General features: G+C 37.8%; 2 protein-coding genes across 7 annotated transcripts in view; one reads left to right on the forward strand and one right to left on the reverse strand.

Moving 5' to 3' along the window:
- The window catches only part of LOC139134528 (regulator of nonsense transcripts 2-like), a 105,619-nt gene extending 93,394 nt beyond the window's left edge, over nt 1-12,225 (reverse strand). The window contains exons 1-7 of one of the 3 annotated variants that reach the window (XM_070701389.1): nt 12,087-12,207; nt 8,399-8,572; nt 6,929-7,487; nt 5,875-6,040; nt 4,835-4,882; nt 2,521-2,605; nt 907-983 (exon numbers count right to left, since the gene is read on the reverse strand). In XM_070701389.1, the coding sequence (XP_070557490.1) occupies nt 907-983; nt 2,521-2,605; nt 4,835-4,882; nt 5,875-6,040; nt 6,929-7,464 (912 nt within the window). In that variant the 5' untranslated portion in view covers nt 7,465-7,487; nt 8,399-8,572; nt 12,087-12,207. Of the gene's footprint in view, nt 1-906; nt 984-2,520; nt 2,606-4,834; nt 4,883-5,874; nt 6,041-6,928; nt 7,488-8,398; nt 8,573-12,086 lie in introns of all 3 variants that reach the window. The other 2 variants (XM_070701390.1, XM_070701388.1) reach the window with 2 other exon arrangements.
- Nucleotides 12,226-12,237: 12 nt separating this feature from the next.
- Nucleotides 12,238-26,199, forward strand: part of LOC139134529 (protein MCM10 homolog) — a 90,951-nt gene continuing 76,989 nt past the window's right edge. Inside the window, exons 1-4 of one of the 4 annotated variants that reach the window (XM_070701391.1) lie at nt 12,238-12,330; nt 14,311-14,439; nt 14,694-14,943; nt 16,014-16,235. In XM_070701391.1, the coding sequence (XP_070557492.1) occupies nt 14,715-14,943; nt 16,014-16,235 (451 nt within the window). In that variant the 5' untranslated portion in view covers nt 12,238-12,330; nt 14,311-14,439; nt 14,694-14,714. The remainder of the gene's footprint in view (nt 12,331-14,310; nt 14,440-14,693; nt 14,944-16,013; nt 16,236-26,199) is intronic. The other 3 variants (XM_070701394.1, XM_070701392.1, XM_070701393.1) reach the window with 3 other exon arrangements.

The following is a 26,199-nucleotide window of genomic DNA, read 5'->3' on the forward strand; positions in this document are numbered from 1 at the left end:
TTCATGCGCCGAAGAAACTTCGGATGTCGCGTTTGTCGATACAATTGCCCTCTTCATCGAAGTCAAACCCGTCGAAGTCTATATCGTCATCTTCCCCCTTGTCATCAAACACGAGTCCTACGGCTTCATTTGATAAGTCGTCATCGAGTACCGGAATCCCGGGACCAGAATCTCCTCGGAAATCATGATGTCTTCAGTTCTGTCGAGCGCATTCGCGATACCGGTGGAAAGGAACGATTTTTTCACCACCACGAAATGAGCGAATCGTACTTGATCAACACGTTCAAAAACTCGACTATCGTAATGTTCATGTTATGGTAGCCAAATGGCATCGAAATATTCGATTCGTACTTGATCAAGATGTTTAAAAAATCTGCTTATTTTGACGGTAGCAAAATGACAGTGACGAAAAGACGGCATTTTACTAGATCGAGACGCTCAAAAATCCAACTCTTATAATGTTCATTTACATAGCGAAATCCAAGTGGAATTTTATCGCTAGGAACGATAGAACCGTTCCCGATTGAAATGTTCCAACACCAAAAAATAGTGTGCTTGTTTTGAGGTTTGATACTTCCCTTTGGCACTTGTTTGTGACTTTGATAAGCAACGTAGGTGTCTCGGATATCCTTGTCTCATTACATGACAATGGCTCTATTGTTCCAGTCAGAATTTGGGTGTACCCCCCTGGGGGGCGTTATAAACGAACTAACAGCCAATTACGAATCAATAAAATAATCCTGGGGGCGTTATAATCGGGCGGGGTTTTAGAATCGGAGGAATACGGTACATTGCAAAACACAAATCTTTGAAATCTTCAAAAGTGAACATGCAGATGCACTGTTCAACAGACAGCATTACAAAGCATATTTCAATTGGAGTAAACAATATACCCTTGATACTTACCAGTTTTTTTATGAAAGCTGTGTTCTTCTTTAAACTTGAATCAAGTTTACTGTAGAAGGTTTCCTCGGGTCGTTCAACTGTGAAAATGTCAGAATCATAAGTATTATTACAAGGGCATTGTTATTTAGTAAGGTTTTCAAACATGTTGTTTTAATAATGCCGAGGATTAATATCTTACTTTGTACTTTGCAAATATGCATAGAAACTGCAAAGTCAAGAAGAAAACAGAAGTTTCTTGGCATGACCCTCACAATCAATGTTTCATAACATGTTCCATTGACATATTTTGAATGTTTATTATATATCCTTCTGATTGATATTACTGCATGGAGTCCACAGGAAGCAAGGTGCACACTTCCAAAACTATATTCTGTGGGATCACTAGTAGATGAATGCATCTGCACTCGCTAGCTTATATTTCAAGAGAGCAAGTGATAATCGTCAGATTATCAGAAGCAATAAATCCACTACGCCATTGAATTGATGACGCAATCAGGTTTTTTTTATCAATTTTGTATGGAAAAAATATTGAAATTTCTACATCATTATATTTAACTTAAGATATATTTGAAGAGTTAAATTGAATTCTTTTGTAGTTATTTTCACAAAAACCAATACATGATATCATTTAATTCTTATGATAGCTTTTTTGTAATGGAGTCTATTTTGAACCATTCTACAATCTATGGAATTGGCACTAATGTAAATGCTTTTTTTCTGCTTTGGCAATTATTCAGATGTGCTAAGTATGTTCCAATCTATTGTTTAGTATTCAAAGAAATTGGCAATCATGTTTGCTACACTATCACTTTCTCCATTTGAATATATTTTATTGCTGGATCCAACATTTTGGATTTGTCAACCTTGCAAATTTTTCAAATGCCATTTTATTCTTTGGAAATCCAACAAGAGCCAAGTTTGTTTTGCTGAACTAGTGTTACCGGTACATCAAATTTCCTCTTTGTCTGCCTGAGTACCATCACCGTCTTCCAAAATGAAGCTCCAATCAACAAAATCATCTCCAAATCTAAAACTCATCTCTCTGTCCCGCTCCCTCAGTTAACACACATCAAGGTAAATAGGAGTGATTGCAAAGGGGGCATTCCGAGAAAAACACTCATTATGCATGCTAATTTTTGAAAATTTTGATGTAATATGTAACTGTTAATGCTCTCTGTCATACGGAGAAAAGTCAGGATTATGCCCATTAGCCAAATCAACAAACAACCACATCAAAACACATCTTTTAACAGAAGAGCTGGTTTTAGATGCTTGATTGTTTGTGAAACACTATGTTCACTGCAGGGGGGATTCTGAGGTGTCAGCAATTCCTCTGTTTTTCTAGCGTTTCATTCACAGATTAATAATTGCACAAAAGAATACATTTTTACGACAAAGGAACATACAAATTATACATTCTTATATTAATTAGCCACCCCTGTATTTTTCCAAGATGCACAGAACACTGTGGTGGTTTATGAAAACAAGTTCCAACTCTCAGAAAAGTTGACAAACGATGGATGCCAGGTGTCACAAGAGATTTTACTCACTGGATGTACATCTCTTGCCATTTAACACAGACCTAGGAAAACTGTAAAGCTTTAAGAGACTTACGTGCAGCATTTAAGTTTCTGGCCCGGAGTACTGCCTTCAATGAAATTCTCTCCCTTGTTTCAGATTCAATTTCCTTGGCTTGTTTCTGTACAAAAGTGGAAGAGCAGAATAGAACTGAAACATAAACTTCAGGTTTTTTATTTAGGAACACAGTACCATACTTAAGGTAGGTCAAGCCTCAAATATGAGAGACTTTTGCTTAAATTTTCATCAAGCAACTTTAAACCATTCTCTTTCAAAATCAAGAATAAAAATTGGTAGTCACAGTGCAAATGTTGGTACTAACGGAAAAATTACCTAATATTAACCAAAGTGTGAAATTAAAAATAGTTACAATCCATCCCTTATCTCTATGGAAAGGAAAATTCCTGATTTTCACAAAACTAAGGGAAGAGGTAATTTTTAAATAGGTGGTACTGCGGATACCTCCCGCATTATACCTCTGCCTTGTTTTCCACGAGGATTAACACAGCTCAGGTGCCAAGAATATTCATGACAAACTCATTACCGTGGACTGGAGATGAAACATTCACACCTCAACCAATCCCCATTACTACTCATGACCCAGCAATCCTGGAGTAAACTGCCTGATCAACTCTACTATACAGTATTTATGGTAATATTTTTTTCAGTTGATATCTGGATTATGACATTGTGTTGTAATTGACATTCACGCTGACAAATCTTAGCAAATATTTACATTTTTGAAGAAATTTAATGCTACCCAGTCATTGACTGATCATCGCGACTTACAACTATAAGGACAGGAATAAACTTATGCCTGCATAATGGTTGTGCCGATGAAACGAAAAAGCATAAAAATGTGTGTCCTATGACATACACTAGCCCTGTGTTAGTGCTGTACATCTGCATCCATTGCAGCTAGTGCTGTTTCATAAACACCCTAGTCTTATGAGAGTTTTACATCAGTATGTATATGTGTATGGGCAGTCTCGTAAGAATGACTGACTATAAATAGCTAGCAGACGCGACATACACTGCCTGTCAAAGAGGAAAAATTGAATTGTCGTTGAGGCGTTATTTGCTGGTATCGGCCAATCTCTTCCTATTTCGCTGAAAATTGCTCATTTGAGGATTAATGCTGCAAAACATTAATTGAAAACAGCTCTACTAAAATATGATCAAGATAATTCATGTATGATACAATACACAATGGCTGGTTTACTATTATGGTATACAGAATTTCCATGGTTGCGCTGATGACTGCACTGAGGGCAGATGCCAAACTAAACAATGACTGTTGGCAAAAATACAAAGCCTTCAAAACAAAAAGTTTACTGACACTCTACTGAACAGGGCAGTATTCCACAGTGTCATTACACATGCAAGCGAGCTTGTCTTAATAATATTTGCAAACTACTTTGCCACTAGTCCCTCTAGGCTAGAGGTATATCGCAGGAGGTATCTGCAGTACCACCTATTTGTAAATGACCTTTTCCCTAAGCCGGTGACAACTTCAAAATGAGCCCCTAGAAGTGGTAGGCCAAAAGAATAATGTAACAGTTTGAAAGTCAGAAAATCTGTACCTGAGGCACATTCTACCTTAAGCCTACAAATCTACAGAAAATCCTGTCAGTACATGGGCACAAATACTTCTTGGCATTTTTAGATATTAATCGACTAGAGTAAAGGCAGTCTTCCAGTTTTAACCCTTTTCCTGTCAAGTCCATATTTCACCATCAGGTCAAGATGGTTAAAATTCATGAAACACAACATATTCCATATGGTGTATTTTAACATACTACTGTACATTTGAAGGCTATTGAAAACATAGATACTGTAAAGTTGATTTTTTTGGACTAAAGATGCTATCACAGCCCAAGCCAAGTGGGTGAAAATACGTAATGTTTTGGCTCCATACCGCTTTTTACTGACTTGGCTGATGGGGAAGTGATACTGTCTGGCAGGAAAAGGGTTAAGTTTGAATTGAAATGCAAAGAAAGAATCATGCATATCTTAGGAAATACTTCTTAACATAGTTTTACCATTGAAATTTATCATGTTATTGTTTACTGTATTATATTGCTGTATTTTATTTTATTGTAAATAATATTTGTATTACTACATTCATTGCATATGAACACAGATGTAACAATTCAACCCTCTGTAATCCATGTCATCATAAGCTTAGCTGGATCAGTGGCAAAAGTGCTCTAAGTTTAACTATTATTTTCATGCATATTTTAAAAACTGAAGCTGTTTAAAATGTGGTCAGGTAATCATTTCATTGAACCCTTTGATTAATTTCTTTTCTTGTCCAGTAATCCACCTATGGAAAGTACATAGCACTTACCTTTTCCTCTTCCTTCATTTTCGCTGCAGCTTCTTCTTCAAGCCGCCTCTGTGCGATAAGTTATGACAACCATACAGTAAATTTTGCACTTTTCTCAACAAGAAAAAGCAGGACTTAAGCTGTCATTGTTTATACTCATCTCTAATAGAAAGGCGTTCAAGGGGGTTCATTTTGTGCAAAATGATAAACATAGCATCAATGACACGTGGCTCACATTTGATTCAATGAGGCACACCAGAGTGAGTGTACATGTACATACAACATTTAATAGTTTCTATGGGCCTTAGCTTGAAATAATCATCATGTAAAGTGTATTTGAACACATTTTGATGCATGGTCCTTCACATACCAAGGGGAAGTATTTTAGGTTGGTAACAGTTGCAATGGACACACACATATATACAACACCATGCAGCCTGGTACATCAAAATTAGAGATATAATCTACTATACCAAGGAAAAGATGTAATACTAAGATAGTAGGTGCTGCGGTTTTGGAGTTTTTGATGTGGACGGACATATATCCGCACATACATAAATGCAAATGATATGCAAATGAGACTGACTCACCATATAAGCTCTCTTTGGTATGTACAGATTTAAAGGGCCAAGTCTATGTTTACAAATTATGTTGGTTATAGAAGTTATTTGTGTTTTTCTGCCTACTGTATACAAATACCAAATGTGAGCTAATAATAATCTTGGCACACTGGCTTGAGAAAAGTGTTTGTTGTAAATCACAAGTCATGGCATCAAAGATTGGTTGACTGCATTGCTGGGAAGCAAAGCAAGAAACCAAATCTAAAGGCACAAGATGCTATACTTATTTTTACATATGTCTTGGTATGCTACAGCAGGTTTGGTTGGCAAAAATCATACTTACAGTATCTAGGCATTCAGACCCTTCAAATATTACGGTTTACTTTAGTTCAACATGTGGGACCTGTTATGCCTCACTTTGACCTGATGATAACATATGAACTTGGCAGGAAAATGATTGAATAGTATCAACATGTTGTTCAGAAATAACGGAATATTTACCTTTTCTTCTTCTGCTCTCTTTAATTCTTCTTCTTCTTCTCTCCTTCTCTTTTCCTCTTCAGCCTTTTTCTCTTGAAGTCTTTGCTGTTCTAATTTCTCTAATTCTTTCCTTTTTATCTCTTCTTTCATTGCTTCATCTTTACTCTTGTCTTTCTTCTCAAATTTACTAAGTCAAGATTGAAGAGTCATTATCAAGGTAAATCATAACCTGGGTAGCAGATTTTTATGACAAATACTCTTTTGAAAGTATGTAAATTTAATCAAAGGCAATTTAACATTTATGAATTATCGTTGCAAGATCATTAGGAAAACAAATCAATGCCATTCTTTTCTAATGTTATTTCTGTGGGTGAGCCTCTGTGACACAATACTATAAACATCTCACCTTGATACAAGGGCTCTTATCATTTGGTGGGTATGGCCTGAACATTGAGGAATGCAATGATGGACAGCTGAGAAATATCAATATTGGAATATCAATATCGATGAAAATTAAATAATACCAAAAAAGATTTGTAGATTCCCACACCCTAATGGCTGACAACAGGCTGAGATGGAATGCCTAACACATCCTATCAGATGTTGGGTGCAAAGATTCCGAGCTGAGAGCCCAAACTTGAGTCTGTGGGACTCCCAAAATATACAGCAGAAAAGAAGACTGGTATAAAACAGATTTTTTCTACTGTTTGAGAAGAATTATGACATCCTTATCTTCCAACATTGCTGATGCATAAAGCAGCAGCAGCAGGATGCACCTATATTCATAGTCATGACACCATCGGGTGTATCACACTGTTTTCTTTGTAAAAAGGTAATAAATCCCATCACTATTATCAACATAATTTCACGGCAGGAATATCTTTCTTGCTTGCATGAGAACTTCATGTCAACCAGCAGAATGAGATAAAACAGAGTCTACTAGAATAAAGATTTGTGCACAGGGGTATGTCATATTAACAGTATAAGACAATAATGGAATTGAGTAATACACTGTAGTTATTTTCATACAGTTTCATAACACACTGTAAATCAATGGGGTTTAAATTATAAATACCTGTACCCTTTTTCTCTATCTTTTCCAGCATATTTTCTGGAATCCTCTTTCTTGTTATGTTCACTTTTGTATCCTGGATCACCCTCCTTTCCTCTTTTCAAGTCTCTATAGTCTCTCCTGTCACTCCTCCTGTTATGAACAGAATCTGATCTGGATTGGGAATAGCCCTTATCACCACTTGCTTTGAACTTCTCTCTGTAGTCTTGTTTTCCCCTTCCCTTGTCTTTATCAAAGCTTTTCATACTGGTACAACTTTCCACTTTATCTTCCCTGCCTTTAACTTTTTCATTTTGCGATTTCGTGTCCTCTTTTTTCTTGGTTGCGCTGTCTCCTTTCTTTTCTTGATCTTTTTCAGTTTGTTTATCTGTCTTTTCTTCATCTCTGGGAACTTTTATACCTTTATCATCTCCTTGACCTTTTTCAGTGTTTTGTGTCACAGTTTTGTCATCCTCTGATTCTTGCTCAATAACCTGCTTGACATCTGATTTATCTTCATCCACCTTGGGATCACCATCTGCATTTAGATTTAAGCTCATTTTCCAAGTCTACACATAGTTTGCTGTGTTGAAAGAATGAGAACAATACTGACAATGACATTGTAGATTCCACATAAGCAAAGGAAAGGAGCCCCCTGGTAGACAGTGAAAGCCTACTGAGTGATATATAGCACAGGAGTGATAATGGCATTGCATCTCATTAAGGGTTGAATTACATCAAATTCAAAAAATGGCCCATCCAGGGTTCTCCCCTTGCTTTGAAAGCAGACAAACGTAACTTTTGATTCGTTATGATCATCCTATTCAAGAAATAGAAATCTTACTCAAGTTACTGTCAAGTGACAAAGATGGCATAATATTGTTATAGAAAGATCTCTCACAACCGGTTAACAAAAATTTGTACCCTTTGAAAATCTTACTCTTGTCAGGTTTTAGTTAAAGTAGGCCATTCCAGACTTCTAAATTTATTTACGCCAATGCTATTGACATGCACATGGCTATAGCCATCTTGGCTCTTGCTACGCCAAAGTTTGGAATGATAAGTTTTAGATTTTATCCGGACATATGTAATTGACTATCTCAACGGTTCATATTTTTTGCTGATAAATTGGTCAATGATCTGAACTATTCATAATCTGTTGCTTGGCAGAAGTAAACACTGCTGACCTGCGGCAAGTCTAATGAAAACGTGCAACAGACATCTCCGAGTCCTCATCACTGTTTGTCATCGGCAATCTTTGCCTCCCATACCTTTAAGAGCATTTGATCTTATCCAGGAAAAAGGACGATTTGCAAAGTTTTTGGGACTAGTCTCTATTGTCGTTGCCAACCTGAAGCTTGAGCATTCACTTCCCAGAGTATGGCTTCATCCTGGCATAACTTGTGTTGCATGTAACTAAGCATGTGCCTCCAGAATGAAAGACTAAACCTTTGTTCTAACTTTCCTAAATAAAGCTGTCCAACAGTCTCTTACCAAATCATAAAATAAAACATCAGGAAAGTGCAAACGCTGAAATCGTAGCACTTCATTAACATCAAAAAGAAGCCCCAATCAAACAGTTGTTGACAACTCTAACAGGCTCGGTCACATGGTCATAGGTCATGGTGCAAACATGTATGGAAGATTCTTGAGTTATAGTCCAGGCCCCTGAAACAAAATTGCTCTGGGGTTAAAAGTAATAAAGTTTGCGTTGCTTTCTTATAAGCTCATTTTAAATGGTATAATTTGTCATGATGCCTTCTTGAGCTTGCAGCGTACCACAGAGGTAACTGTATATCGCAGGGCTTGTATTTTATTCACGGACTTCCAACCAACAGGTCACCTGTTTCATCAACCAACTTCCCAAACATCAGCCAACTTTCTGAACACAAGGTGAATTGCACTTGCAGTAAAAACATGTAAAATTTATTTAGAGCTATTTGTACACAAACTAGGAACAGTTTGATTCAATCAGTTGACAAAATCTGTCTCCTAAAAATTTAAGCGTGCCAATGACAACAGCCGCCTTGGCTATTGTCATGCGCATGGCAATAGACATTCCAATTTAGTTAGTTTAAGGTAGCTACATACCTTTTAGACACTTTCAGATTTTATTTTTTTCTCAGTTGAACACGTCCCAAACCCCAATAAAGTATACATTTTCTGAAAGCCCTGATATAGAGCTATCCGACCAAGCACAGTACACGGTCATTATTTGCATAAGAGTCACGTGACAAGCGTTTAGCTGAACCTTCCAAAAACCGTTCTTCTTCCCGCCTTATGCGAACACGCTGCAAGATATCGGTTGGAATTTCTTCATTGACAAGCCTTGACAATATCCTTCAAAACTGTGTCTGGGATTTTTTTTATATGCCTTTGTTTTTTTTTAATGCGCTCTTAAAGGTGTAGATGAGGGTGCTTTTCAAGGAATTTTAATTATCACGCCATATAATTTGAATGGAGCCTCCGGGAAAAAATCGCAGACACGGTTTTAAAGGATATTGTCAAGGCTTGTCAATGAAGAAATTCTAACCGAAAATCTTGCAGTGCGTTTGCATAAGGCGGGAAAAACCGGTTTTTGGAAGGTTCAGCAAAACGCTTGTCACGTGACTCTTATGCAAACAAAGACCATGTACTTTACTTGGTCGGATAGGTCTATATCAGGGCTTTCAGAAAATGTATACTTTATTGGGGTTTGGGACGTGTTCAACTGAGAAAAAAATAAAAATCTGAAAGTGTCTAAAAGGTATTTAGTTAGTTTAAGTATATTCTGTATCATTTGTATGTTATCTTGTAGTACTACTAAATACTTTTGGTGCAAACGTGTATATTATGCCATTTTTGTCACTTGACAGTAACTTGAGTAAGATTTCTATTTCTTGAATAGGCTGATCTATATTTTTTATTATGTGAATGTTTGACAATTACTTTTCTGTTAGGCATTGTCCTTTGACATTTTACATGAGTGTCTATTTTATTTTCCTGTTTCATATGGTGGGACAGTGTTAGAAGTGTTCAACACCTGTTTGTCTATACCATTTACTGGCTACTTTTATAATCTTGACATATTTTGTTTAACTGTTGTACTAAGAGTTTTATTCTTGGAGTCTGGTTGTTTTTGTTTTTATTTTTATGTCTCTTTTCCCTTTTCTATGTGTAATCCATGTATGCCAGTGATGAAGTATAATAAGTAACTAAATAATACTACTACCAAAACACAGCGCCTAAACTGGCATTCAACTCTGTTATCGCATCATGGAGGTAACTCAATGATCGCATGTACAAAGAAAAATGCTAATTTCATGCTTGTAACTTCTTGCAGGTGCTAATACCTGTGTGGCATTCGACGAAGTATAGTATTCGGAATAAATTTGGTGATGTCGTATTTCGCAGCGCCGTGTGACAAGATTACAATACAACCACAGGGTATTCAATCTCCGATGATGACGATGATGATGATTAAATATTTAAAAATGAAGATAAATAAACATATATTTGGACTCAGTAAATTTGTTGTTATTGTTGTTGTTATTGTTGTTGTCGTTGTTGATACTATTTGCAGAAAAGAACAAAGTATGCGCTGCAAATTTCAACACAGCCGAACTATAGGCCTACATGTGCGTCGCAAATTCAACACAGCCTAACTATACATGTGCGTTGCAAATTCAATACAGCCTAACTATACATGTGCGTTGCTGCCTAACTATACATGTGCGTTGCAAATTCAATACAGCCTAACATTACCCAAGGGGTGTCACTTCATTGCCACACACTTTTTTTCGATCGCCAAAAATGCACCTAGCATGCATCGAAATCGGTAAATTCGACGTAGGGTCAAAGCACATTAGTCCTTCTCAATAATACTCCAACATTTTTACCTCTTACCGATGAAAAGTCGAGAAATCAGCAAGTTTTTCAGCGTATCTGGACGTCTCTTACATTTCAGATTTAAAAGGCGCGGCAGTGTATTGAGTCACGTGGGCGCTTTTCAAATCGAACCAATAGCAGAGCTGAATGGACCAGCGTGAAAACCCGGAGGCAACGTAAGTTTCTCACATCTTTGGAAAGAACGATCTCTTGCTGCGGGTGAACTGGAACTGTTAAAGTTACCAGAATTTCGTATGCAGACGCACGCAGACAGTGTCACCCATAGTCTTCCAAAGACGTGAGAAACTTACGTTACTGCCGGGTTTTCACGCTGGGCCCATTCGTTCAGTACGGGCTCTGACCCTACATCGAATTTTAACGCTCTCGATGCTTGCTGGGTGCATTTTGGCGAGCTCTGCTATTGGTTCGATTGAAAAGCGCCCACGTGACTCAATACACTGCCGCGCCTTTTAAATCTGAAATGTAAGAGACGTCCAGATACGCTGAAAAACTTGCTGATTTCTCGACTTTTCATCGGTAAGAGGTAAAAATGTTGGAGTATTATTGAGAAGGACTAATGTGCTTTGACCCTACGTCGAATTTTACCGATTTCGATGCATGCTAGGTGCATTTTGGCGATCGAAAAAAAGTGTGTGGCAATGAAGTGACACCCCTTGGGTAATGTTAGGCTGTATTGAATTTGCAACGCACATGTATAGTTAGGCAGCAACGCACATGTATAGTTAGGCTGTATTGAATTTGCAACGCACATGTATAGTTAGGCTGTGTTGAATTTGCGACGCACATGTAGGCCTATAGTTAGGCTGTGTTGAAATTTGCAGCGCATACTTTGTTCTTTTCTGCAAATAGTATCAACAACGACAACAACAATAACAACAACAATAACAACAAATTTACTGAGTCCAAATATATGTTTATTTATCTTCATTTTTAAATATTTAATCATCATCATCGTCATCATCGGAGATTGAATACCCTGTGATACAACTGGACGTTACGAACTACTGGTACATACCCGGGGGTACATACGCCATGCACTGTACACTGCAACGCATTTTGATAAGTACACTTGAAGTGTTTGTACCTAGCTGCACCGATGTTGCCAATGGTTTCCCTGACTTATTTTGGTAAAGGATATTTGTAACAGACCCGTCTGCTACATCACTGCAGCTATGTTTGTCTGAGTTGAGTGTCAATAGGCTGTCGACGACAGTCGGCAACTTAGGGGACCGACGGAGTTTCTACTTCAATAAATTTAGCTTTTGGGCCCGTTTATCGTAAGAGTTATACTTACATATTATAGTCTGATCCAAAATCCCTCGTGATCACAGGAGAAATGACTCGAATTCCACTAATTTCTGCTTGCCTGTCGCTGTTGGTACACAACTCACAAGAAGGAAAAAATGGCCGTCATTACACTGCGCATGCTTACAATCTGCAAAGGTGTCAAAGGTCAATCAGATTAAGTGCAAACTTTTGGCGGGTTTGCTTGCTCTAAAATATACAGCAGATAATACAATTTTTGAAGAAGACGGGAGGTAGGTTTGACAAAATACATACTCATTTAAACGGGCCAGTGATTGACTTAATATCGGGGCAGTGAAAATAATGTGTAGGGTATGTGATTGTGGACATGATCGACGGGCAGTCAGGAATTACATGTAGCAATGTAGGGCAAGGCACACAAGACTGTAGACCAGAAGGGAGATATTCTCCCGATAAATTGACATTTCCGTAGTGTTGATCAAATCCATTTGTACTTTTTAATGTACCCATTCAGTAAAACTTTGAAACTGTTACACATTTTGGACAAAGTCTCCCGATCGGGAGATTTCTGTCATTTTAGAGAAAAATATCGAATAGCTGTATCAAAATACATGTAACATTTCTAGGAAGTCTCCCAATCGGGAGAGAATCCCCCTTTTGTTCTTGTGTGCCTCACTGTTCCAATGACAATGTGACAATTATTGTTTATATTCTTACTTTGATTGCTACACATCTCTCTCTTATGACAGCATGTTACGTTGTAACTTTTACCAACGATGGACCGTGTTGTACCATAGCCTCATTTACAACATAGTTTTAGTACACGTTAAGATGATTAGGGGTGGACCATTTGATATCCCGGGGGGGGGGCTTGGAAGATTGGTGGAGAGCCATTATTTTTTTTCTCACCTGCTTCACCATGAATTATTTTTTTCTACAGGGCATATGCTGGCAACTTTTTTTTTCACTTTCCTTCTTCGTGATATATTTTTTTTTACCAAATTTCGGTGCAATGTTTGTTTGCTTGGTTTTTCACACCCAGTAACAAGATGCTGTTCTATCGCACACAGACTATATTCAAGAAACTAAATAAAGATATGTAAATACATGTACATTTTTGATTCACTTTACAAAAATATCAGTTTATAGATCTTATTTATACCATGCGTAACACATTGAAAATACAAATCAAACAACCTGATTACTGAGTTCTACATTAAGCATTAACAAACTTACAGTGAAAACTTTTCTGAGAACATCACTGGTGTCATCAGAAGAGATGATGGTATCCTACATATATTTGTAAAATCATGTACATTTATGGCATTTACTTGTGCTTGAAAAAAATATGTCATTGTCTGACAAGTGTCCTGGTTTGAGTGATATTAGCAAGTTGAACAGTCCACTTGACTGACTGAGTCCACTTGACCCAGTTCATGGCAGGCTGTCTCTCTTCTCAAGTTGTGGTATTTTGACAAAATCCATACATTCAGATTTACACATTTCTGGAAAACACTGGTGAGCAATTTCAATTTCAGCATACTTCCTCTAATCAGAAGGTCATGTATACTGTACAATTGTTCATATTCAGTGATTTAGAAAGGAGATGACTGAGAGAAAAGCCGTCTGAAATAGTGTGAAAAGTAGTGATAGTAGCTGTAACTTTTAAAAATTTTTCAGTGTTTTTGTTTGTGTATTTATTTCAGTTCATCGTTTAATAAATTCTAAGTTATTGTTCCTTAAGCTTGAAATGGTTTATGCTTTATAAAACTCGAGAGCTACTGCTTGATTTTTATTGATGCTGCAGTGTGCATCGAACAATTGCCAAGATTTTTTTTTTCCGAGTCGCAATGGTCCATAATTGTTTTTCCATCAGCCACTTAAAGCCAGATTTTTTTTTTCGAGCAACTCCACCTGGCATCTTTTTTTCCCCCCAATCTTCCAAGCCCCCCCCAGGATATCAAATGGTCCACCCCTTACAAGGACTTCTTAAAGGTAAACTAAAGTGATGCTAGTGCCTATCGCTGACTTATTAATGCAGTACTTCAACCATCATTCTTTTATTTTGCTCATTTTGTAAGTGAAGTGATTCTCATAACTATGGAAAACACATTTAGCCGCAGCTATACTTCAACTCAGAGCGAGCTGTCGCTACACAGCCAGTGAAAGGGAAGGGGGCTATGCTGCATATTGAACTTACTCCACCATAAATGTTGTGACTTCTAATGAACCCACGTTTTCATTTTTTTTAGCATGCAGTGACATGTAATTTGTCAATATCTTTACCTGACCGATCATCGACAACCAGAAAGTTCAGGAGATAATCATAAAAGTATCTAGTTAAGTCACACATTGCTATAATTGTTCAAGATAAATTAAATGTAAGACATCTAATTTTTTTACCAACATTTGGACACTTGAAATGAAGGATTGTTCTAACGTGAACCATTGCTTTAAAGGAAAGTACTAGAGTTACTGTAGTGTACTGACCAAGCATCCTATTAATACTTTTAATACATGCATCGTGCAAGTTATTTTTCACACGGAAAAGCAGTATTGACTGCCAATATTTCTAAATTCATCATTGTTACTGAATTGTTAGCAAAGAAATGACAAAATGTTGCCTATGTTTTAGACTTGCCTGTGCCAAAGGAAGATGGATGATGACTATGACATGGATGACTTGGACACATTGACAGCTCTGCTTGATGAAGATGATGATACACAATATTCAAGCTCACAATCATTCAATTATGAAGAGAGACCTGGTAGTAGTACCAATATATCCGTACCTAACAATGAGTCAACATGTAAAACTACCAAAGTATCTAATTCTCAATGTTCAGATGGTAATGTTGAAGACAAGCCAACTCAAGATCTCATGGGTATGGTACTGTGAATAATATTGTATGATATATATGACTTACTCAGCAGATGATTTTTTTAATGAAGTCTACTTCATTGTTGACCATGTATGCAAACAAGTTTTTTACAGTGTAATTGAATATTAGTTGATTAGTAGCCACTCATATATGCCTTAACCAATTCATTAATTCATTCAAACTGGTTACTAATTCATTTCAGAAACAGTACACTGTATATTTGTTTTTGTCTTTTTTTCAGCAAAAGGTAGTTATTTTTGTATCTCACTGTTGTGTCAAACACCCTGGATACTCATAATAAAGAAGTATATCTATGTATTTATGAGAAAGAAAAATGTGTAGAAAATCTGCATGGTGCATAACTCAGATAGTTAATTGGTGATTGTAACAAAGCATCATGCATAGATTTGTAAGGATTTTTATAGATCATGTGAAACCACCAGTAAAAAAGTGGATTATCGTTTTATATCAAAGGAATTATCAATAATCTTGCACAATTGGTGTACCGTCAGCATAATGGCTCTGTTTTATGGTGTAGAGCAGCACTCTCTACCGGCCAACCAGATATCATTGGTAATGTTTATAGGCATTATTGTTGGTGTTGTGTGTCACTGGGTATATAGATTTGCAATAATTGCAGAAAATAAATCAAAAGTTACATGTGTATTTACATGTACAAAACAAAATCTCAAAAGTATATCTCATTAGAAACCAGGGTTTCCATTGTGTTTTGTTTCCAGTGAACAACAAATCCCAGTAACTTATGTTGTCAACAGCAAAAACGATCATAAACTGTGATTAGCAATCGTCTTTGCATTTCAAATCACAGCCTTGATTTGATGTTACAAAACTTTCAAGTCCAAATTTGCAATTCTGTTGTCTTGAAGCTAAATTCAAGATCTTCTAATGACAGGGTGTGGTTTATTGGCTGTGCATTTTTGATAACCAACAACTCTGTTGGCATCAACTTATGAAGTTGCATTTATGTACAGTACAGTGTAGAAATGAGTTAAAGTTCCGAGGAGTTGATAACAATGAACACTAAACATGGCAATATGTTTGATTTATTGCAGAGGAATTAAGACTTATGAAAGATAGAGTTAAACAACTTGAAGCTCAGGTGAAACAGACTAACAATTCTGATAGAAGAGCAAGTCAAGAGTTGTTCTCTTCAGCAATAACGCCAACTACTGACTGTGATGGAATAAAGAAAAGGAAAAGCCTGTTCTCTTCAGCAATAACGCCAAATACTGACTGTGATGGGATAAAGAAAAAGAAAAGCCCTAGTAATGCAGGTTTGCTTTGTTAAGATTATTATTGAACACAAAATTATTTGTTTGTTAAACATGCCTTCAAATCAAAAGCTGTGCAGCACTCATTTTTCATCCAAACACCGTATATGACATGTTTCATTAAATTCTGCATTGCACCAAGAAGAGTGTGTTTGTCCCAAATCTATCTGGAGAAACCTTCTCACATTCATATACATGCTATAATTAAAATTATTACATGCCTTATATATCAAATGTCAAGGGCCCCATATGAGTAACCAGATATGAACTGAAAATGCTCACGTCTTTCATTATTATTGCAGTTATGTGTAAATTTGAACCTTTGCCACATGTTTGCAACTTCATCGAAAGTATTATGATCAACATAATGAACAATATTCACCGCCGATTAACTCTAAACGATCGTGAAGTATACAAATAAGTAATTAGCTGAAATAAAAATATTAAAGTTTTTTGACTGCTGTCATTGTACCACCACTTTATATAGCAAGTGTAATTACCTTTAGCCAAGTCCTTCAAGCCATATATGCCAAACTGTGAAAGCTTATTAGATATGCAAATTATAAATTAGCTGACATGAAAATGTGAAATGACTTTCGATATTGTTTTAACCTGGTATAATTATCAATGTACATAGCATGTTTTGCCAACTTTGATTAAATAAATCCCAGTATATATCCCTAATTAGCAAATATCATTGAAAATGCAAATGAGGAATTGGCTGAGGAAAAAATGCTTAATGAATTTCAATAATGTTGTATCATAGTATCTTTAATGTATATAGCAAGTTTCATCAACTTTGGTCCAGTCAAATCAGATATATATCCCTATTTAGCAAAGTTCATTAAATATGTAAATTAGGAATTGGCTGAATTCAAAATGCTTATTGATTTTCAATAATGTTGTATCATAGTATCTCCAATACATGTAGCAAGTTTTGTCAACTTTGGTCAAGTCAGTTCAGATATATATCCCTAATTAGGAAAGTTCATTAAATATGCAAATTAGGAATTGGCTGTAGAGAAAATGCTTAATGACTTTCAATAATATTGTATTATAGTGTCTTTAATGTACATAGCAAGTTTCATCAATTTTGATCAAGTTAATTCAGATATATATCCCTAATTATGAAAATTCATTTAATATGCAAATTAGGAATTGGCTGAAGTAAAAATGTCTTTTGACTTTCAATAATGTTATATCACAGTATCTTTGATGTATACAGCAAGTTTCAACAACTACAATCCAGTTAATTCAGATATACATCCCTAATTAGGAAAGTTCATTAAATATGCAAATTTTGAATTGGCTGAAGTAAAACTGCTTAAAGAGGCACTCCCACTTGGTAACATTTTTAAAACACATTTTTTTAATGCCAACGGTCGATATTTGACGTGGCGACTCCGCGCGGATCGCGAGATATCGATAAAAACATGTCATTTCCCGAGCATATTTTTCACATCCCGAAATTTTACAATCATTTCTGGTTATGACCCGAAATCCCCCGAAAGTGTGTTGTAGTGCTGATTGACAATATTCTAAGGAGTCCAAAAACGTTTGAATGATGAAATTAATTTACCTCCTACTGCGATGACTTTATATACATCATTATCAATGCCTTTACCTCCGGTAATTCTTTTTTGCTCACGTGTTTACACACGTGAGCATATGTCGCAGCGATGTCTGTCTGTCTGTCTGTCTGTGTGTCCGTGTGTCTGTCTGTCTGTCTGTCTGTTGGTCCGATATCTCAAAAACGGCTGGTCAGATCACAATCAAATCTGGTACATATATTCAGTTAGCAAATGGCAAGAACTGATTAGTTTTTGGTGGGTCTGGCTTGCATACTTTTTACTCATTTGCATATGTAACCAATTTCTTGTAAGACTAACTCGACACAAGCATGAATCACATAAAGAAGTAATTTTTCGTTCTCTGGGGCAAATGGTCTTGGACTCAATTGTTGATATATACCGGTTATATGTCCACAGAGTGAGACTGAACAGGGGTGAGAACAGAAGACACAGACCAAGAAATATAAATTATAGGAAAGTGATCTATTAAGGAAGTGCGCAATACAAATCGATGTACAAATTACTACAGGCATATACAAACACTATAGGGAGGTCTCAACAACTACAAGTTACTACACATTACTACAGCTGTTATATGCAACTCTAGCTAGCGAAAAGATTTATCCATAGAATAAATCTAAATTTGTTGCCAAGGACTGTAATATACACCAAAATTTGTTAAAGGCAGGGGGAGCCTATAAATACCCCCTATCTCCCTGGGGATTCATAATCCAACATGAGTGGCACATGGTAACAACGCCAACGAATGCTCCCGAAAATCTGGATCTTTCAACAACCATGGTGTAAATTAAAGCACTGTTCCAACATATTACGTTTTGTGAATACTTGTGGCATCACCCTGTTGGCGAAATTCTCTTATTTTTTCCATTTTAAGTTGATTTTTTATGCCAAAACTGCTTCGATGCTGTGTTCGAAGCGTCCAACAAACAATAGATGAAAGCATTCAAACAGCTGCCAATCACGAGGGGACGCGGAAAGGTGCAAACGATCAAACATTTGGTGTGTACATCGGATCGATTACGATGTCAACAATGAATAAACGATTCTTACTACTGAACGAAGAAACTTGCCCAACGGTTACTGAACACGCGCCTCAATGAATTCAGACACAAACGGACTACTTCATGGTTTCAAGCAGATTGCCTCTCCCTTTTTGTTCGTTGATATGTGTACCTGTAGGCCTATGAATGGGTGATGTGTGTGTTGACCTGCAGTACGATATTTTACGATAGATCGCTTTTGGAAGTATGTTGTGGCCTAGCCCTGCGTACGATGACGTGTATTCCCGGCGTTATACGGCCTCCACCACAGCTCTGCTGATTACCATGGACAAAACCGGCAACATGCGGATCCAATTTGGACGGAGCACGAAAAACTACTTTCTAACTGTTTTCGGCCGAAATCAACTCGATTCCGACCTACATGTATGCAGCCTACCCAAACCACTCAACCGCTCACAGACTGCGAAAAAAAATGCTCTCGTGACGTCCAAAACCGTTGTTTGCTCGCGATGCACGGTCAATGGCTCATGCAGTGGACGGGCATTGTATACGTTCATGCCACGATTACATGTATACAGGTGCCCATGAGCTTCATTATTTCCTGTCGGATCGGGGCGATGAAACTAAATCGTGATTGATTCATCTCTGTCGGATTTGACCAAAAAGAGACACTTGCCATAGATTATAGCATCAAATGTTGACCGTTCAGACTGAAACATGATAAAAGGTCTGAAGATCGCCGTGATCGGTGATGTCTTTCTTCTCTATACGTTTTTGTGAGCTAGTTTTTTACTAATTGTTCGAGTATTAGCTGACGTTTTTTTGAAAACTTAATCAATTTTTCTTTCCCAACCAGGGCACAACATTACCTTTTTTACTTTCATGGTAACCTAGGATGAATTAAATCGCAGATTAATAGACTCTTATGTTCTTCCTCGATTGTCTATGACTGATTTTGCTATCCCAATATCGATATTGCGTTCGCACTCGGGTGTCTTGAAACTTACGTCATTCACTGAAATAGTTTTCGGACAAACTCAAGAAATTCGACAACTACTAACGAATAGTCGGCAAAATTTACAGAGATAAGCAATAATAATTATGGTCATTTTACCGTCTTTTTCACCATTTTTGCCGTCTTTAGCTAAGCGGACTCGTTTGACGGAAGCAGTATATAACGATCTGAGTTCCCATATTTTTACCCTACCGTACGAGTGTAGTATTCGAATGAGTGAGATCATAATCTTACGCTGTTCCGAGTGGTCTGGAGATTTTTTTATAATATACAATAAATTGACCTTATTAAAAGTACTCTGTTTTACATTGCTTGGATATTGATATTTTTTCCGAACGTTTTGACTGTTGATTTGAAGTCTTTTGATTCTCCATTGGCAGCAGCACATGTACGGTTACAACCGCCATGTGATGACCAGAGTGTGATTGTAAAGTTGTCGGGAAGTTGTTCAGAAGAAAAATCATTTTGTATTCAGAGGCTTCAGTTCGGGATTTTTCAAGATAAACAAATCATTATACATTTCCTACGTCTTTGAAACGGGGATTACGGTAATGTGATGAATGTGATGAAAATTTTGTGAACGTCTTTGCAATGTGTTCCCACGATGAGTGTGAACTGATTCTTTGTTAGTAAAAATCGTCAGAAATGGTCCAGTGACCGTGATAAAATAAACACAGATGCAAAACCATTGCGAGGAAGATAGTAAGAAATTCACATTGCAATATTTGCTGTCGTATTTCTCAGCAGGAATAATAAGTTTTTACACGTTGTGTATAAGAACAGCAAGCAGGTGTTCGGCGGTCAATTGCTTCTATCATAATGATCTTGATCGCAGCTATTTGGCGAGAAGACAGCGGGTACTTATAATCTCGCAAAATTATTGATATCATGTCTTTGTGTTAAAAATTTTCGATTGGAGGCAGCTCAAATCAACAGCCGTGATATATTCGGAATCGTGTTCTCATTGGACACCGAACTGCCTGCTATCAACAGTACGTTATGTACCATCGGCGGTAACACATTGGTCGTAATCTTGTCTAATTCTGCCCCGACGTTTGTGCCGTCCAGAAATTTCAAAGCTAGATTTTTTCACCCTGAAATATAATACAGCGACCTTGCACACTAATGATCATTCCACTGTTTCTGTTGTGGTTTGTTGGTTTTTTAATTTGCTCCGTGGCCCCGGTAAGATTTTTTCAATACGATACACAGTTTGAAATTTTTTCAAGGTAAATTTAGTATATTCCCAGTTTGTGGGGTAAAGTTTTCTTGAGTGAAAGTTTGAGTTGACGCTGATAGAGTAGACGTCGAGCCCGGCACAGCTGACTGGGACCCGGTCGGTTTAGGGTCGTTTAGTCCAGAAACCTGCAGCAGAGTTCTGTATGATCACCGTTCGGCATTTGGGTGATTTTTTGGTCAAAGTAATGCAGTAACAATGTACGCCAGATTCTTTGTGTTGTTTTTGTCACATGCAACCGTCATACGCGTATACAGACGGTTTTCGATTAAAAAACGGTAGTAATATCCAGTGCTCGTAAATGCGTGCAAAATTTATTCAGTGACTGTTTACGCAGCAGTCGTAAATACGACTAGGATTTACCACCACGTAACAACTGTAAACACCGCATCAACAGTCCATACAAAAACTTTGTGCTGAATCGAGGGAGATAACAATTGCGGTAGAAAAGGTCAGTCCATCATCCGTCAAAGTTGTTGATCGGAAAAATCTTCACTGAGCGCCAACTACATGAGTGGCTGTTATAGTTGTACACGTACTGCACGTAGTTCTGTGAGCTTTCCACTGTCCCTTGTTACGAGCTATGTTCAAAGTGCGTCAAGCTACGAATATTTTCATGTACTGAGTTACAGACATAGGTGAAGTACCGGGTACATTGATTTTGTTCAAAACCACTGCCTGTTTGTTCCTCGTGTTGTTTTTTTGTGTCCCTAACGTCGACTGGCTCTATGTGCGTACAAACATAGCAGTCGGGATTAAGATTTCCTGGATAAATAGATTTATTCCGCCTCTGACGCAAAGATACACACTGTTTTACATGTGCCACTCCTAGGCCCTGGGATCCATTTCCATACCTTTAAGTAACCTACAACATGTCAATACACACTAGCATATAACTCAAATATTGAGCCCCGCACTGGAGTCGAACAACGTTGTGACTAGGACAATTCAGGCTGATGTCAATTCAATATACGTATGGACTATAAATGTGGTACTGATCAAAGATGAATTCTAAAGCGATTAGGTACGATAACGCAAATAGCGTGTATAAATGGACTACGCATAATTTGCCAAGTGTACAAAAGTACAGTCTAATTACCAAAGAGAAATATCTCATACGGGCTAATAAATTCAATGTACCTTTGATAATAACAGCCAATAAATATTCCAATAATTTAGAAATCGATGAATAAATTCAATGTATCCAAATATAATCTAATTACTCATAACAGTACTCTCAATACGAAAAATCAATAACTAATCCCAGAAATGAGGTATCAACTAGTAAAATTAAATTCTAACCTCGGGTAAATATTGCAAGAATTTGTGTATTAACTTACAAAATCAACCAAGTATCAATGGTAAATGTTACAAGAGTTGAATATCAAATTTTAAGCATTCACATAATCAAAACCCACCGATGAATAATATCTTCAACTAATTATCAATTATTCAAACGTTCAGAAAGATTGCACACCAAAAGGGTAACTAGTAATTAACACCCCATTCAAACTAAGTATCAACTATTCAAATAACATACAGTTACGTTATTCAATTCATATACAATTAATCAATTCAATTCATTTACATATACTGAATTTGAATAGATATTGGGAAAAACCAGTATCAAATAATATATTCAAACCTATACAATACTATATTATCAAAAAATTTAGCAACATAGTATACAAGTATTTAAAGTACTAATTAGCCAAGTAATAGTTGAATAATTACGTAACTAATAAACAAAGTCCTATCAAATTAATTCAATGAAGGGATATCTCCGTCTCGGCTTTCAGCACATACTTCAGGGGGAGATAATTTAGCGACATAGCTAGAGTACATATTTCAGAATACGCGAGTAGAAACTGGGGTATCACGCAGAAAATGTCTCCAACCACTCTTCTGGGTAGGCGAGTATAACTGGGATATCGTACAGAAATTTCTCCAACAATTCACTCACACATCAAGGGTTGGTAATGAATTGAAGCTTGCTAGCACAGTGCACACGTGGAAATTCCCCACGCTAACAGCATGGCCAACACACGAACTGGTCATTCGAGCTACACCAAGGAATTATCCTCCAATTCTGTCCGCTCACTTTAAATCTTGCTACTAATAGTGAAATACGGATATACAGAGTTACTCACACCTTGGCTTGCTACACAGGACTCGCCACATCACTCTGGTTTGGTAACAGGAAGACTGCAACTTGTACATGCACAGCTCTGTATCAGCTACAACTGTAGAGCTTCATGGGCGTCGCCATACCAGCTAACTGCATGCACAGATTTTCTGGATAAAAGTCGTTCCATTTGGTACATATCCTATCCCCAACGAGTCTTCAAAAATGTTCCCTGAATTGGCATAGTTCGAATACGATGACACACTTACTTCTGAGACGGCCAAAAACTGTACAAAGTCACTAATTCCAATTCATCTCAGCAACTCAGTCTCCACAGCTCCTATCCAGTGCGGACCTCATGGTACACTCCACTGAGCAACACCTGTTTTCCCTTTTTATACTCTCAATGTTGCGGGTTTCCCAATCCACACAGAAGGGGCAGTTTTAGCGCCGCAAGTGGTCACTCTGTATGACCCTGCATATCTGGCGCCCTCGCTAGCCACAGTGTGACAATATCAAACTGCTACATCCTCCCCTGGTTTATAAAAGGGCGTCCCGACCTTTGCCTTGTCCCATTTCTTTCGAGAGCTCCACCTCGTCTGACTGTATCATGATTATATAAAAAATGTCTCATCCAAATTGTCCCAAGGTTATGAAATCAGTTACTTCATCCATTCTTTTGCAACATCCCTAGGCAGATATGTCCGTTATGACTTTCTGACAATAACTTCTCTCTGTCCCTTCAACATGGTTTCCATTATCCTAAGAAATTGTGGCAGTAAATTACTATCAGCATCTGTGTTCATTGGAACCTCTGTTACATGAGCCAAGGTGAACCTATCAGGAGGTTTTCGCTCTCTGTGAACGCCTTGGTAGAGGTCTATTATTGACTGTCTCTTCTTCCCCATTCTCCTCAACATCTTCCAACAAGTTGCCATGATCTCTTTCCTGAATAATTTCCTCATTACCATCCCCAATTGACTCCAGTTGTTCACCTTCTGTGACTGGCTGCTCTACAGTCATAGGTCTACCCTCAATTTGCCTGCTGTCATGCTGACTGCCCTCCATTTCAGAACTGTTCTGTGGGGTAGAGGTAGTGACCATGATGCTATCTTTAGAAGTTTCCATGGCTGTGGCAGAGTTCTTCGATGACTGTAGAGACCTTTTACATTCCTGTTCTGCCTCCGATTTCTTGGGGAAGTTAACATCCTGCCTTCGTCTTGGAACTTGTAATTCCCACAACTCTTCTTCTCCCTCATCCTCCGTTTCATCCATTTCATCCTGATATTTCTCCCTCCTTTGTGTGCGAGTTATACGTCTGCTCACCTCAAAGCTTTTCTCCCTCTGAACTTGTTTTACTGGTCGCTCTGGATATGGTATTGGCAGGGAACTACACGGCAGCAATAGATTTCTGTGTAACGTCCTTTCTCTTCCATCCGATCCCTCTGACTTGACCACATATACTGGAATATCTGGGTTGATTCTTCGTAGGACCCGGTAGCGTTATGTTTCCCATCTGTCTGCTATCTTGTGTTTTCCCCTTATATTCACATTCTTAACCAACACCACACCACCTGGCTCTAATGTAGCTTCTTTCACTTTTTCATCATATCTTTGCTTGTTGTGTTCTGCTTGCTCCTGAGATTTATCAGCAGCCAATTTGTACGCCTCTGTCAATCTGTTACGCATGTCTTCAACATAACTATCATATCCATTGCCACTTGAATCCTGTGGTAGTCCCAGATAGATATCGATTGGTAACTTTGGATGCCTGCCATACATTAGGTAATATGGGGAAAAGCCAGTGCTGTCATTACGTGTGCAATTATAGGCATGAACTAGTGATGTAATGTGTTTCTTCCACTCAGACTTTTTATCTCTTGAGAGAGTCCCTATCATATCTAGAAGAGTCCTATTAAACTGTTCACGATGTCTATTTCCTTGTGGATGGTAGGGTGTAGTTCTACTCTTCTGTATTCCAACTAGATCACAAAGTTGTCTAATTACTCTGGATTCAAACTCCCGTCCTTGGTCTGAATGGAGTTTTCCCGGGAATCCATAATGAAGCAGGAAATGTTTATACAACTGTTCCGCTGTCGTTTAGCCTTTTGATTTGGAGTGGGTATGGCTACTGCGTATCTAGTGAAATGGTCAGTGATCACCAGGATATGCCCAATACCACCTTTTCCATCCTCGATAGTAAGGTAATCCATGCACAGCAATTCCAATGGTTGAGTAGTCTTGATACTAGTCAGCGGGGCATGTGCTTGCAGCGTAGTCTGCAGTTTACGTCGAGTGCATCTCTCACATGTTTTGATCTTCTGTTTCACATCGTTTCTCATGAAGGGCCAATAGAATCTCGCTCAAAGTAGTTCCAAGGTTCTTTCCTGTCCTAGATGGCCAACATCATCATGTACTCCTTCAAGAGCTGTTCCCCGATATGCTGAGGGCAACACGAGTTGATGCTGTGTCTTGCCATCAGGCCCCATGCGTTTTCTGTATAAAACACCTTCCTTGAAGCACAATCTATTCCACTCTCTCAGGCCTGCAATAACAGCACTTGGATCCTGTTTTCTTTCTACTTTGGTGGGGGGATGTGTTTGTTGTTTATACCAATACAACCGTCCGATCTCTGGATCTATCTGCTGTAGTTTTTTCCACTCTTGTGTAGTTACTCTAGGTAAGGACTCCATACCAGCAGGCACAGGAGGTTCACTTAAACTCTTTGGAACGGCCGTTTCCATACATGTAATGGCTTCAATCCAAGCATGGTTTGAAACTTGTTGACACATCACCTTTACTTCTTCTCTTGACAACAACACTCTTTCGCTCTCCTCTGTGTCATCTACATCTTCTATTCTTTGCCGCGATAGCCCATCTGCATCCTGGTTCTGTTTTCCTGGTCGATACATCAATTCGAAATTGTAAGTGGCGAGTGCAGCTAGCCATCGATGACCCGTAGCATCAAGTTTGGCACTGGTATTTACATAGGTTAGT

The sequence above is a fragment of the Ptychodera flava genome, chromosome 6 (genome assembly GCF_041260155.1).
Source record: "Ptychodera flava strain L36383 chromosome 6, AS_Pfla_20210202, whole genome shotgun sequence".
Classification (NCBI taxonomy): Eukaryota; Metazoa; Hemichordata; class Enteropneusta; family Ptychoderidae; genus Ptychodera; species Ptychodera flava.